At 46.5% G+C, this 15110-nt stretch overlaps 1 protein-coding gene across 9 annotated transcripts in view; it reads left to right on the top strand.

Moving 5' to 3' along the window:
* Positions 1-15110, top strand: part of EXD3 (exonuclease 3'-5' domain containing 3) — a 295489-nt gene that overhangs the window by 174649 nt on the left and 105730 nt on the right. For 2 of the 9 annotated variants that reach the window (XM_052815034.1, XM_052815039.1), the window contains one exon: positions 4938-5775. The exons of 4 other annotated variants lie outside the window; for them this stretch is intronic. In XM_052815034.1, coding sequence (XP_052670994.1) covers positions 4938-5057 — 120 coding nt within the window. In that variant the 3' untranslated portion in view covers positions 5058-5775. Of the gene's footprint in view, positions 1-3673; positions 3951-4937; positions 5776-15110 lie in introns of those variants that run through there. 3 more of the 9 variants (XR_008239335.1, XR_008239338.1, XR_008239337.1) reach the window with 3 other exon arrangements.

Genomic DNA, 15110 nt, shown 5'->3' on the forward strand with positions numbered 1-15110 from the left:
ACCTTTTACTAATACAAACTTCATTTCTGTGTAGAAATTATCTGAAGACAGCTTGCAGCTTTGTTATGCTTGTTTATTGTGTTGGTTTTAAGATTGCTTGCTGAGGAACTCCAGATGTGGCTGTTTTGTTGGTGGCTGTGGACGTGAGGAACCCAACTCCCACCAAGTTTAGGGGGATTCGTGTGTCCCTCTCCTCTGGGCTGCTAAGAAGAATTCAGCCTCAGTCAACAAATCTTTATCTATGCCTTCATTAAAGTTCACTCAAGGTGCTCATTGAAGACTTTGGGAGTTTGAAAGGTTGAATTCATCAATTGATTTATTTCTGTCCCCTGTCTGGATGGAAATAACTGATAAATGTAGGTTTCTGACACAGATTCTGAAGTTTACATCTTCACAATTCAGTTTCTGCTAATATATGCTTCAAATGTATATTCACATTCTTTCTGTGAAGCCAGTTTGTTAGTAGGGAAGGAGTCATAAAAAGGTCACATATTCATCAGGATTCATGTTTAGAAAGGGAACAAGGCTTGCATGCATGTCTCCTTGGAGCATTGGCCCTGCTTTTCTCCTTATAGGGAGTATTTTAATAATGGTAACACTGTAGTTTTTCAGCTTATGGAGACATGCAGCAATGTTCCCAAAAAGCCTTAGTTGCATTCAGTGCCACCAAGGGGTTTTCTCTCTGTGCATCCTGTGTTTCTACATTGTGTGTGTTACTACAGCCTTTCTGTATCTTGTAGATGTGGTGTTTCTTAATGTTCTTACAGTGTGCTTTTAGTACTTATCTCATGACAAATTGCTAATCAAATACTTTAGGTCTATAGTATTCCATCAAAAACACTTTTGACCTGCTGGGTTTCTTTCTGAGCACGCATGGACGTACTGGGAAAAAACAGTAAGTTGTTACTGACAAGAGAAAGGAAAAACAGGAGGGCTTGGCACTTGTCTGGATCCTTATGATGACATACAGACCTGTGTGAAAATGACATTTTCTTCCCAGAAGGCCTGAGTGCAGATCATCTTTAGGTGACCGTTAAAGAGGAGCGATTTGTTACCACCATTCCTGCTGTGGGCCAGTGGGTTGTACGGTTGGGCTGGGTGTATGGTTGCATGCTGTCCACTGGTGTGAAGGGCAGGATCACTTATCCCAGTGCCAGCTGGAAGGGGACAGAGAGTGACTGATGTGTCAGGAAGCACTGGCAGGCAGTACCCTTCCAGCCAAAAGCCAGCCAGGACAAGTCAGTTTCAATTTTTAATTTTTTTTTTTGTAAGAATATGAACTGGCTCCCTAATTTTGTGTTGTGTTAGTGCTTCGTGTCATGTGCTTGCGCTGCCTTTGATCCCAGAGCAGAAGCTTTGCTGCTGGATTTGCTGTATTGTCACACTGCAGCTTGTGTCTTTTGCTTACCTCTCTTGGGCAATAATCCATTTTACAGAGCCTCATCTGGGTTTAGCAGGACTGTTATTCTGGCTCAAAAGAAACTCGGGACTTGGCAGAAGAGCCAAGGACCTGGTTTGCAGTGCAGTGGCAAAGCCAGGAGGACGTGGGAGACATTTGTCACCTGAAGGGTCTGTATGATTTAACTGAACACACACATCTGGCAGTTTTATGATGGTGACATTTTGCATTTTTTTCCCCAGTGGTAGAGCAAAATTAATCAGAAATGCTTTGGAACGACAACTGTTTTATAGCGATTGTAGCACGAGTGCAAGAGGAGGCTTGTTATCATGGCAGCCTCAGAGCTAATTTGGTGAGACATTCAACTGCCTTTAAATCTCCACTAGAGGATTTTTGCATTTCTGGTCGTGGGTCACTTGTGCTAATTTGGCATCTCTCTTAGAGCAATTTACATTTTTCTTTCAGCACAAACACTTATCCTCTCTAATAATGAGAACGCTCCTGTGCTTGGTTTTGGGGGTGGTGGTGAAAGTAGTTCAAATCTGAAGAGAGGCAGCTGTTCTCCTTGGCTCACCAGCATGTTTCAGGCATTTGTTGAGCCTACAGAGGAAACACATTCTTAAAGTCTGTGTCAGGAAACCAGCTTCGAAGGCAGAAAAGTCGTGTGAATTTTCAGTGTTCCTGTAAGACCTATAATTTGTTGCAGCACTGTGGGTGCTGCAGTTCATTTGTGGTGCATGTTAGTGAAGCCCTCACAGAATTTACACTGCAACACATTTAGCAGATTTTAATCTAACGTTACTGAGTTGAATCAGAAGTTGCTGTATGAGAAGGTAGGGTTGGGACATGTGGTCATTGGTGTGTAGAGACGTATGCCTGACATGACTTCAGGCCTGTGGGTTTGAGTGTAAACTGGCCAAGAAATGAGCTTTTGTCAATGCAGTACAAGTAAGGCTGTTCCTAAAATAATTTAACATTAAATGCATGAAGCAAGCCTCAGATCCTGCCCTGTCCTGTGCATCCCAGAGTTGGAAGAACAGTGAGACAATTGTGCCTCAACTGCTCAATACTGGTGAGCTTGAAGGCTCTGGAGAGGTCATTTACCAGTGAGATCAGAAGGATGTTTTATTTGTTGCAGAGCACGAAAGTGCCAAGACCTTCTGAAAGAGGACAGTGGTACATGAAAGAGACTGTAAAGTCCATGAGAGCTCTTGCACAAGCAGAATGCAAAGCAGGGACCAGAGCAGAAGTGTCGGAGAAGAACTAGGCACTGGTGACCCAGCCTCCCTCTGAAGAGTCCTGGAGGGGTCATGGTCCTCGGGGTAGATGAACAGGAAGAGAAACAAGGGATTTCCTTTAGAAAAGGAGATGGTGGGACTGAACCTGGACAATTGAATAGTCTTTGCAGATTCCCCCTTCTGTGCCAGCAAGTCTTGATTTCAGGTTTAAAGTAAAAAACTTAATTCAGATCAGTTCTTCAAGCCTAGGTAACATTTTTCCAAAACAAAAGTGCAAAACAGCTACTTCCCAGGAGCAGGAGACCTCTGAAAGGCAGATTATTTGTGTGTTGCTTGTCCAAGCGACAATGATTAAAGGTTTCTCAGCAGGCTTGTTCCCTCATTAGAGATTTGAGCCTCTGCTTTGAAGTTCCATCTCCAGCTGGAAACTCACACAAACCTTTGGGCCAGGAGCACTTTTTTCCCTGAAATATTTGATATCAATGCTTTGGTACAAATCTCTAATTTGTGTGCAGCTTCTGCTTTGTGACTCATCTACCTTGGCAGAAGACAGCCAATGACAAACTAGGATTACTGAATGAGGGAAAAATCCACATTGCCCTGGAAAGGTACCTAGGGACCTCAAAATCCTGCCATGAGATAAACTCTCATCACAGCCAGTTTGGGAGATGGAAGTATTTTGCGTTACCTCCCCTTTCTTCTCTGTGAATATAGAAACTTTTAACTCTCCTCCATAGCAATGATGGATCTCTGGGAAATACAGAGCATAATCCTTTGTCTTTTTGGAACTAGGGAATGTTTTAAATAAAACTTTGAAAGGCAGCCTCTGCCTGTAGCCCTGCACAGGCTTGGCAGCTCGAGGTCAGGGTGCAGATGCAGATGTGAAGGTGAAGCTCCGTCCGTTGTGTGCATGTGGTGAGGCCAAGGCATGCGGAACAGCTCTGCATGCACTTGCTTTGGTGGTTTTTTTCCTCTGTGCTTGGAGCAGTCGTGTGAGTGCATCTGTTTCTTCTTCTCTTGAAAATGCATTCCTAAGGAACCCAGGAGAAACGAGTGGCCTACAAACAAGGTCTGCACTGCTCCCATGCTCCAGTTACCACAGGAGGGACCTGCTGGTGGTGGCTGTGGGCCATGCAGTCCAGTGCACACCTGGACTCCAGATTTCCCTCCTCAGTGTTGGAAGACATTAACAGCATTCATGTGTGACCCTGAAACAAAATGTGCTCTCGTTGCTGCGGCTGTGGTATCCTAGCTGGGCCTGGTGGGCTGGGATGGATGCTGGATAGCTGGATCTTACTTTGCAGGGCTGCTTGGTAAAGGCTTTCAGAAAGCATTTCTATGGAAGAAAGTCCTGTCCCATCATCTCCCCCCCCACCCCCAGTCACAAGCATCTTTGTGTAGCCCTTCCCCGTTGCTGTTTTCCCATGGCAAGAAGTGCCTAGTTCAGAAAGCATCAGCCCCAAGCCCTTTGATCTTTTCTTTCTCAAGAGAAAAAAGATTAAAAAGAGACAAGAAGTTAAGGATTTGTGAGGGGGGACGGAACATGAATAGCAAATTCTGCTGCAGAGGTCACCTCCCCCCAGCTTTCTTCCTGTGTGATCAGGAGGAGGGAAGGGTGCGGAGCCGGTCTGTTGGGGGATCCAGGGAGGAGGGAAGTAAATTGGGGGCAGAGGAGTGGGGGTGGAGTGGTGAAGCCCTTCAAAAGGAACAATGCTTGCAAGCTCATGCATTGTTAGGCGGTCCTTTGCAGAGAGTGCCATGAATACAGGTTATAAATTCTTTGGCCATTGAGAGAGCTCTCCAAACCTGACTCCATCCTGCACTAAACCAGGCCTGAGCCCTATCAGTTGCATAGCAATGAATTCATTTACATCTGGATAGTTAATCTCCAATTCACTTGACAGTTTATCTCACCCTTGGAAGAGCCAGCAGTGCCTGCTCTATTGTGTTGAAGCCAGTCTATGATCATCAGCTAGGCTAGTGCCTCTTTTTTGTGCACAGCAAAGATAAGAGGGGTGGGTGTTGATATCTACCTTATGAAACACGCAGTTATCACCCCAAGCTGCTTGATTCTGTGGTACTTTCACTTAACATCCTCCCCATCTTTACCCTTTGCCTCTTCAATGTGGAAATGCCATACCCCTCCCTCGGTTATTGTCCCAGTACAACTGAAGTACTGCTTTTCTAATATGAATGGTTTTAGGTGAATGATTTACACAATCCAGAGCTATTTAGTTTGTACTCATTTACTGAGGTCTCCTAATTCTGCACTGATTTTTATCTCTGGATATTTTGCACAGATCCCCCAAGGAGGAAGTACTGCTTTTGTTCCAGCGTGGCTCAGCAGAGCATCTTCCAGGGGGATGCCAAGGACAGTGCCTGCAGCTGCATCGCAGGGGGCTGTGAGAAGCCTAGGATGACCCGCGGGGATGGGAGAGGCATCATTCACCCAAACCCCAGCAAGAGGAGGCGAGCCTAATTGTGAGCCAAGGCCTTCTGAGTAGCACTGATTCGGCCCATTGTGACTGGAGAAATAATTACAGTAATGCACATCCAAATGGGCAGTGATGTGGAGAGAGAGCTCATTGCTTTTGGGCTGTGTGGGCATGTGGAGGTGAGAGCACAGCCTCTTCTGGCAGGTCGACTAACATTCTGTTCGTGTTAGGAACGTGGATCAGGAAAGGAGACCTTGGGGGTCAGAGGACAAAGTTAAGTGTGAGAATTCCGTGATTTATTCATATTTTTAAGTCTCCAACTTTAATTTCCTGCAGTCAGTATTTGTATGTATTTGATGTGGTTTGGACATGATCTGTAGAAGGGCCAGTCTAATTAAAATATCCCTCTTCTTTTATCTAGAGTGGCTGCAAATCTTTAACTGGTCCTTTTGTTTCCTCTAACACACAGTGCATTTAGTTCTGCTCTGGTCACAAGAATTATGTCTGAAAGGCTGTCTGAAAGGTTTAGTGTGATTAACACTAAACAGTGAAAAATAGTGAGGCAAAGTAAAAAATTATGTGAATTTAAAAACTAATAATAAGTTGAGGCAGGAAAGCAACTTTGGCTTTTTCTTTAAGTACTAAAGAATCTTTTGTTTGTCTGCAACCAGGAAAGTAAAAAATGTTTCCTTTTCCAATAAAAGCTCAAACTGTCACTGAGTCACAGCAGTCCGGCAGCTGAAACTGGAAGTAGAGCTCCAACTCTCCCGAGAATGCTTTTCTCTCCCTCTCACCTTACCTCTCCTTGGGAGGACCTGTAGCATGAAGGTCACAGGACAAATTATTTACTGAAGAGCAGCTTCAGACTGCGTGAGCAGTACGTCTCAAACAGGAGCGTGACTGCATTTCTTGTTTGTGACCTCTAATTGAAATTGGTTTAATATTGGAAGATTTAGCTCAGCAATGTGGCCATCACTGTCACTGATCTTCCTTCAGCATGAGACTCCAGTCTGTGCTGGAGTCTATCTGGATAGACTGTCTATCCAGATGATGCTAGTTGGGCGTATCTTTGAGTCACTTTTGCTTCCTTTCAACATTGTTCTTAGGAAGCCGGTAAGCAGCCAGCAAACCAGTGACTTACACCAGCCTGCAATGTCTTCTGGGTGTGAAACATAATGGGGTCGATATTGAGTTCTTGAGGAACTCTGCTAGTAGCATTGTAATAGTAATATGGTGAATGCAGTACAAGCACAGGGCAAAAGGCAGATGCCTACCCCGCAGAATTTATTCTGTAAGTATAAAGACGGAGACAGAAGGGAGAGCATGAGGAGACAGGTCTGGTCAGCAAGATGCAGAGGTCCTGACAATCCTGAGATGATGAGGATGTGAAAATACTTCTCTTACAGCAAGAGGCAGTTGAATGTCGCGATAAGATATGAATGGACCAGAAGTGAAACAGGCCCCTCAACACTGAATGAGAAGTGATGGGTGGAATGGGAGAGGCCAGTAAAGCAGCTGATGCTGGGTTTGAGAGTGAGAGGAAAGGCAGGGACAGGGCGGAGAGGGGCAAGCGGCCATGGCATGGGTGGAGAATGGTCATTGCAGTAACGCTGCAGTGAACGTGAGTGGGACAAAATGGCATTTGCTGAGACTGGAGGAAAAGATGCTGTAGGAGTTGCGAGGAGGTGGTGAAAGCCTTGCAGGACCTCCTGGTCAAAGTGCCTGCGCAGGCAGGGGCAGCTCGCAACCCTGCACCAGCTCATGGCAGAAAAGCCACAGCCAACAGATAGTCAGCTTGCTGTTGTCCAGAAAATGGAAATTTTGGTGTGTGTTTGGGAAAGGGAAAGTGTAGTTTCAGAATGACCTACTGCAAAGATCCCCCAGGTGTAGGAGGAGCTGGGGTACCCCGTGGGAGGACTGTCAGCTAACCTGGGACCGCACCGACACTGCAGAGAGCTTTTTCCCATGCTTGGTGTTACCCAGTGGTAATGTGAGTAACAGCTGTAGCTCATTCAGGGTTGAGAAATGCCTTTATCCCGTCCCTATTCCGAGCCACAGGTCCCCCCGCCCTCAGGACCAGGGTCGGAGTTCACTAACAATGTCTCGGGAGCCGGAGCTGTCTCCTTGCAGCCGGCTCGGGAATGCCGTTCACCAGCCTCTGCTGTGTATGTGGAGCAGTTTCTGCTCCCGAGGGGTGGAGGCAAGCAGGGAGGGAGACCTCCTCAGGAAGGAGGTTGGGAAATTTGGGATGGGGGAGTAGAAAGATGTGCTGTGGCATTGCCACCGCCTGGTACAGGCAGGATGGGTGAGAGGCAGGGATGTGAGGCTGAAAGGGTGACTGGTGGGGATGGAGGCAGCTCCATGAGCTTGTTCTGATCTCCTTCAGCCTCTCGTGGTGGCCTGTTCCAGGGACAGATGATGAAGCTCCACCCTCACCCATGGCTGTCTGTGGCACGGCCTGAAACACATCCTCTCCTCACCTGGAGCTATGAGTCCTCTCAGTGCTTCTGAGCACCTCTGGAGGAAAGCATGTGCTTTGCAGAGTGTTATTCCCTGAGTTGTTACTTCAGATATCCTCTTGGTTGAAGCAGCGGTGCTCCCTGGAGAGCAGTGGGTGGGAGCTGGGACATAAGAAGTGTGGTCCAAACCACAGGAGTCCTTTCTTAGGCTGCGTCTGGGTCTGAGGGACCATGGTGTCTCGTGAGCATGGTGCTCCCCATCAGCCAAGCACCTGAAGATGACTGTATTCCTGTCTTGATGACCACGGGGCTGAGTGTCTCCTTTGTCTTTGCAGTGTGTGGACATGCATTTTTAATTGTTTAATAGTAACATTTTTCTTTACCAACACAATTTTCGAATTCCATTTATTCCTCAGTTTTTCTTTTCTTGGGATGTTGCCGTGAAACATGCAGGTCCAGGAGACTGAAGCTTGTTTCTAGCATCGGCTTGTAGCAATTCAGCCACGATGCACGATGGACTGCTGTCTGTGGGGACTGCAGCTCGCCGGCTTGTTTGAAGGAGAGAGTTTGTGTCCATTGCCAGCGTAATTCCTCATCCTCGGGAGGAAGGTCATTTCCATTTGGGTGTCATAGTCATAGGAGTATAACAATGTTTTAGAAGCATTTGTCAATTAGTGTTGGTATTCTGGAGACTTCTGCCAGAACAGAAACCTCCCCCAGCTTTGTCTTCTTGCTCATCCCTGGCAGCCAAGGATGAGCATGGCTCTGCCTCTCCCCGGTGAAGCCATCCTGGCTGTGACGGTGTGTGCTGAGCCGTGCTCCCCACTCACCCTGGGTGACGCGCCATGTGCACACTCAGTACCGTGGACCAGCCCGCTGCATCCCAGCCGCACTTTGTTTCCCCCACTGTTTCAATTCTGCTGTTACTCAATAAAAGCAGTTCAGGCCATGGTATGCCCCGTGGGTGTTGCCATGCTGGCCGCTGGAGGCCAGGTGCTGGCTGTAGTTGGAAGCATCAAGGCAGGAGGAGGTTTGCATAAGAGGACACAAAGTGGAACTTGCCCCTTTACAGTGAGTTTATATTTTCTTAAAAAAGGACCGTTTTACCCCTGATTGGCCCATTTCCCATTCTTTGCTTTACCTGACCTTATGGTGCCGTGGTTCTCCTGCTGCTGGAAACCCTGGTTGTGTTTCCTCTTCTGAGTCACCAGTGGAGATGGCAGAGTCCTTGCAAGGTTTAAGCTGTTGCTATTAGCAGCTATTGGCATTTCTTTTTTTCTGCTTCATGTGAAATCAGCCGTTTTATCTCAGGGTGGGAAGAGTTTGGGACTGGCCAGCTGCTGGGGAATGACACACTGAGAAATAATGTGATTAATCACTGCAATAACTCAGGTACCAACATGGTGCATCTTCTGACCCTTGGGGTCATTAGCCCAGGTTTTAATGTCATTTTGGTGTGTGATAGCAGAACAAGGACTTATCCAAGCAAAATTATGTTATTAACCTTAAAATCTATGGGGAGATTCAGTGTTTGGTAAATAAATTAATGGATGTGAAAAAGCAACATCCTGTTTCAAAGCATGAAAAAGACTGGTTTTTCCTAGAGAAACGAGACAGGGTTGTGGTTTTTTATGTTTCTTTTTTGTGCTCAAGTGGAAGAGTGAGGAATCATTCCTTCCTGTGGAATTAATCCTGCTCTGCCTTCACAACTCCTCGTCTAAGTGTTTAAACGCCTTTTTATTGTTCCTTGGTGCAAGAGCAAATTGCTGTTTCTTGTGTTAGTGTCTAGTGACCCACAGCCATCTTTCCACATGAAAGATGTCTTCTATCTTTCTTATCTGGTCTGTGGTTTTTGTTTTTTAAAATAGCCTAATACAACTTTATTTTATTGTACTTCTGTGTATGTGTTTAAATAAAAATAAATTATAATAAATAGCATTAATATAAATATTATGGTTAAGATTTAAACTAAACAAAATTAGGATGTTCAAAGCTGTATTTTCCATAGAAACTAATGAAGCCCCTTTCTGCCTCACTTTATGGCAGTCTGTAAAGCAGGACACCAGGCACATTAGGCACATGGGATGCGGGCAGGACAGGGGGGACTGCATTTGGCACATTTGGCATTTGCTCATTTGAAATTTCAATCATAACGTCTCACTAACTTGGTTGTTCACATCTAAGTTCCTTGCATTTTTTTTTTTAATTAAAAAACCAGTTCTTTTATTTCTTATTCCACTGAATCAGAGTTTGCATGCAGGCTCGGTAAGCACAGAAGAGTCAGTTCTCAACACGGAGAGCAGAGCTGTCACCGTTTGTAAATGGCATTTCCTTGTGCAAGTACAGGGATCAGTGTCTCGCTCAGGACTCTCCGCACTGAGTCCAAAGGTTTGGGTCATGTTGGTTTCATAAGCGGGTTTAGAATTTACACTTGCACCCAGGATGCATCTGGAAAATGTCTTGATTAGCCGATGATCATCACATTTTCATGCTCAGCTATCTGAAAACCAGCCCTATGGGACTACATGAAATCCTTGCGTTTGGGTGGGTGTTTGTCGGTGTCTGGGTATGGGAATTGCTGCTGAATTTACTCCTGGAAAACCTTGGGGCATGCTGGATTGTGCTTCTGCCAGGCTGTGGGGCAGAAGTCCTCTCTTCTGCCACCTCCCTCGCAGAGACGGCAACTTTCTGTGAATATCTGTTATCTTCCATGACGAAAGCCAGATGAGTAATTGCTGCTACTTATACTATTGAACTTTCGTAAAGAAATTCTCCACTGGGTTAAGAACAAGCATGACAAATCTCAACCCAAAGGAATGGAGGCGGGGGAGTGGTAACTTATAAGCCATGAAAAACAAGAGCTCTAAATGGAAAATGGCTTCACACCATAACACTTGGCACTCGCCCTTCCACGCTTCAACCTGCGTCGTTGGTGCAGCCAAGAGAAAATGGGGAGCGAGTTTATGCCTTCAGCAATTACAGTAATTACCCCTCCACTGGTGCCAGATGCAGCCTGCCACGCTGTTTGCGTGACGGCAGATTTGGTGAGCAGACCATTATAAAACAGCATCTTTTTGCTCTGGGCAGAGGGCACCCGGCCCCAGGTGATCTGCAGATGGGAATTAACCACTCGGGCAGTTTTGGGGAGCGCTGGAGGCCAAGGCTGGTGAAGGGCAGCACTTTGCTCGAGGGGCTTCAGACCCCGCCAGTGCTGAGTGAAGCTCTTGGCTACTCTTTGGTGGCTCTCTGAGTTTTGGAGAGCTCCTGCCTGTTTTCAGAGAGCAGCAGACATGAGGGGAGAGCTGCCAGGGGTACTGGGTGTGCTGACAGAGCCGTTGCCATTCATGGAGCCTCCTGAGCTCTGCCCTGGAGATGGCTCCCCAGCGTCGGCTGGGTGGTGGCTGGGTCTTCCTTGGGGGTGGCAGTGGAAGGAGATGAAGATGTGGGCTGTTGTCCCACCAGGACCCTGTCCCACCAGGACCCTGTCCCCATGCCACAAAGCACTGCAGTCTCAAAGTCGCCGTAGGATTCCATTCGCACGTCCTTGCTGGTGGTGGTAACGTCATACAATTTTCCCACAAAGCCCCCAGTTCACCCTGACCTCCCTGTTAGACTGTTATTTCTGCGTGTTTCCCCACAGAGCTCAAAGGGCCACAGTACCCTGGGGGGGGCAGAGGGGCTCTTGGCCCTGCATCAGGCAGAGGGAGGTGCCACCCAGGTGAGGGTGGCAGGTCCTTCAGCCACCATGCTGGGGCCAAAATGCCAGACGGGGGACGGGAGCACCACAGGAGGTGGCGGTGTGGGGGAACGCCCCCCATGCAGGCTGGGAAGGGTTAACGAGAGGGGCTGCTGGGCCAGGGGTTATTTTGTGGCTTTGCTGTGGCTCTGAGAGCAGTACCTGTGACCTCCCTGCGTGCCAAAAGTGGGGGCTAGAGGCAGTATTTAAACCTCAGAGGAGTATATAAAAAGTGTTTTCTTCTTGAACTAATGCAAAAAACAAAGAGCTTGTTTCAGTGCTCGCCTCCTCTTTCAAACTGGATGGGATCCTGGATTTTTTAAAAGAAAACAAAGCATATTTCAAATACAGGCTTGCTTTTAGTCTTTTTTTTTCCTTCCAGTTGCTTTCTGTTTGCTGACAGAGATTTCGAGGCCCTGGGGAAGGTACATCTGCCAATGATGATCTCGGCTCTTTGTGAAGCTCAGGCTCTGTGTGGGGAAGCTCTGCCCCCCCTCACTGCCACTCAGTCCTAACCTGGAGTGGGCTGAGCCGCTGTGACAGGGTCCTGGTACCGCTTCCCCCTGGATAAGAGTGTCATCTGGGCCAGCATAGGGAAAAAGGGCTTTAGGTTGGATGTACAAACCCTAATCTGCTGTCCCAAAATCCTGTCTCATGTGGCAGCTCCAGATGCTCTGGACAGATGTGATGCCACCTTCAGTTAAAGACTCAGACAATTCTTGATAGTTGTGGACACCTGCCTTTGCATGCCTTTGACTACTTGGCTGGAAGAGCCCACTTTTACTCCTGGAGAAACCGAGGCAGTGATCCATCTCATGGCCTGTGGGAATGTTGGTGGCAAAGCCCCAGTTTCTGGAGGTAGACCTCCAGGACACACCGGCTGAAGAAGTGATGTGTTAGAGCCCTGTCGTGGTGTTAGCTTGACATTAACCGCTAGACAAGAAGCTTGACAACCGGCAGAAGCCAGAACCTTAGCAGTACCCTCCTGTGCCTTATCAGAGGAAAATAAATCTTGACTGATTAGCTTTTTAAATGAGAATTCTCAGCAAATAAATGAGCTGCCTGCACAGTGATAATAGGCTGCTTGGAAAGTGAGTCTGCAGAGTGTATACACGGCTGGAAGTCATCAAAACCATCTCATCCCGTGGAGTTTCCTGTGCTGAACTTGTATTTACAATATCAGACAGAAAAAGGAATTTTTCTATGGATATTTTCTGATAATTATTTTTAGCCAAGCAGCAGCATAATTGGGGCCTGTCTGCGTAGGGCTGGGGCATCTTTGCTAGCTGCGGAGACTTGACCTCCTTCTCTCCATCCCTTTCTTACTATTTTGATGCATCTCGCTCCAGTTTAAATCTGTGTGCTGAGGTTTGACGGACCCTGAACATCCCATGAAGAGTTTGCCAGTGGTCCTACAGGACCGTCGGTGAGGAGGATAAGCTTACACCAGGAGGTGAGCACACCACTTCTGCCCTCGTCCTGTCCTGTGGCTGCCATGGTGTGCAAGAGAAAGACAGATGGGAAGAATGCAAGTCCTTACACTAAGCAAAGCTGCTGACTATTTCTTGTTGTGATTTAGAAGCATTGTCGGTTTTATCCACCAACTATTTTTTTGCTTATTTTAACAAGTTCTCCTAAATAATCCTGACATTCAGTCACTAGTTATAAGCTGGACTAAAAACAACCTTTCAGAGAATGATCATAAATACTTGACTGTAGTTCACCACGCTGTTCATTTCCCCCGTTCTTCGCCTCTCCTTCTTTTCCTGTGATCATCTCATCCATAAAGATTCTTTTGTATGGTTTCTGCTAAAAGTCAGTGCTGGATAATTGGCCAATTTCCTGCACGCTGGCAGTTTTGTGGATTCATTGTGCTTGCGCTCCTCTCCCTCGCTGTGTGTTGAGATCATCTCTACTGGTGCAGAGTGGTAGCTAGACCCAGCCGCGGCTGCAGGTCAGCTCTTGAAGAGCGCCGTGCAAAAGCCAGAGCTTCGAGCACGGTGTGCTGGGGACCCTGCTGTTGTAACAACCTCCTGCAGTAGGCAAGGAAATATGTGGTCTTCTGAGGGATGCTGAGACCATACTTCGGAGGGAGCATTAGAAAAAAGTCTCGAGGTGGTTCAGATCAGATTGCTGGGTCCAGCATTAGGTAACCATGGAAAAAATGCAAATTGAACTTGAAGCCCAATCTTCCAATTGTTTGTGTGTGTGAAATCTCTTGGCATTTCACATCTCCTCTCTGAAAAGCTGGTATTTTTAGATTTATGATAGATTATTTTTGATGCTGGAGGCCTTAAAACTGTTCTAACATGAACCCAAGCTATTCTGCTATCTTAAAAAAATGAAGTCTTAAATGAGAACTGAAACTTACTGAACTATATACTTCAATTACAGTACAGCAGAGCACTTTAACATGTGCATGGAAAGAAGCCTGGGAGGAAGGGAAACAAACCTGAAAATGGATCAGAAACTGGAGCTTTTCAGAGGCGCTACACTGGTTACCCCTCTCTGGAGCTGTACTCTGGAGAAATCAGCTTTGCATGCGAAGCCATCACCATCCAGCTGCAAAACCCAGCTGAAATGTAAACTTCTCTAAAGTGTTCATGAGCGGCTTGCATCTGTATCTGTGTCTGATTAGCTAGAATTGCGCAATGGCGGTCGGTTGTTTTGCCAGTTCTTCCCTCTTTACCTTGACCCATGGTTTTACTCATTTGCACTTTGTTTTGTCTTTGGCTTGAGACCATCGTCCTCTGTGTAGGTTCAGCAGCAGACACAGCGAGAGCCTGGCTTTGTGGGTCTCCAGATAGCAGAAGGATAGAAATGCTGAATGATGTTTCTGATTCCTGTGGACAGTCATCATGCCGACGACAGCGAGACAGCTCACCTGGAGTCAGGGAGGATGAACTCAGGACTGGAGGTGGTCATGAGCCCAGGCTTTCTGTAATAGGATTTTCACAATGATTTGCTTCCCCTGTCATGTTGTTTCAAATTCCTCACAAGCCATACTTTTCACAGTCTGGATTTTCTCTCATGAATTTCTCAAGGGGCTATCTGCAGGGGAAACTATTTCTCACCATAACAAACAACCAAAGCCTTCATCATTAAAAAATAAAGCACTAACATGGCCCTACAATGGACCCCTTTGTCAAGTCACATCTGTTTAGATCACCAGAAATTATAAGCCTTTACTTTTGAAAGTAACTTTCTTTTATCAAAATAGGAAAGAGGACTGCAAAGCATTCAGAAAAAATCTGCATGAAAGCTAAGGCATGTGACAGTAGTACTCTGTTTTACATAGAAAAGTCAAATTGCCTGTATATACAAATACTGGACGTAACGCTCTTCTAGCTGAAGGTACGGATGGCTCCGTAGCACAGGTTGCTACTGTGCTAGTGTAAAACCAGTGTGAAAAAAAAATCTGGCCTGCTGGACAGAAAAACTTTTACTTCAGAGCTAATACAGATTACCTTGGTTTTAGCCCCAAAGTTTAAAATCTGTTTCCCAGAAGCTGTCTGCCAGTAATTGCCAAATTGCAGAGCAAGAGGATTCACATGGGGAATGATGTAAAATACTATGTGAGGTGTATTTGATCATTGGAATTAAATAATCTGCAGACATTTGCCCCCAAGTAATAGAAGTGCCTGCACACCCAGAGAAAGCTCGAAGTGCTGCTATACCTGTACTAGGCCAATATACAGTTACCCAGAGGTCTTGCAGATAGGGTATGCTGATGCTGCGGCAGGAATAGCTGCCCAGAAACCCGCTGCCTAAGGCCCTGCTCTTGCCTTTGCCAGCGATGCTTCTCTTTCCCTTTCCAATGCGAACCGCTTTTCTGCAGGCCAG

Source organism: Harpia harpyja, chromosome 19 (assembly GCF_026419915.1).
Source record: "Harpia harpyja isolate bHarHar1 chromosome 19, bHarHar1 primary haplotype, whole genome shotgun sequence".
NCBI classification, from domain to species: Eukaryota; Metazoa; Chordata; class Aves; order Accipitriformes; family Accipitridae; genus Harpia; species Harpia harpyja.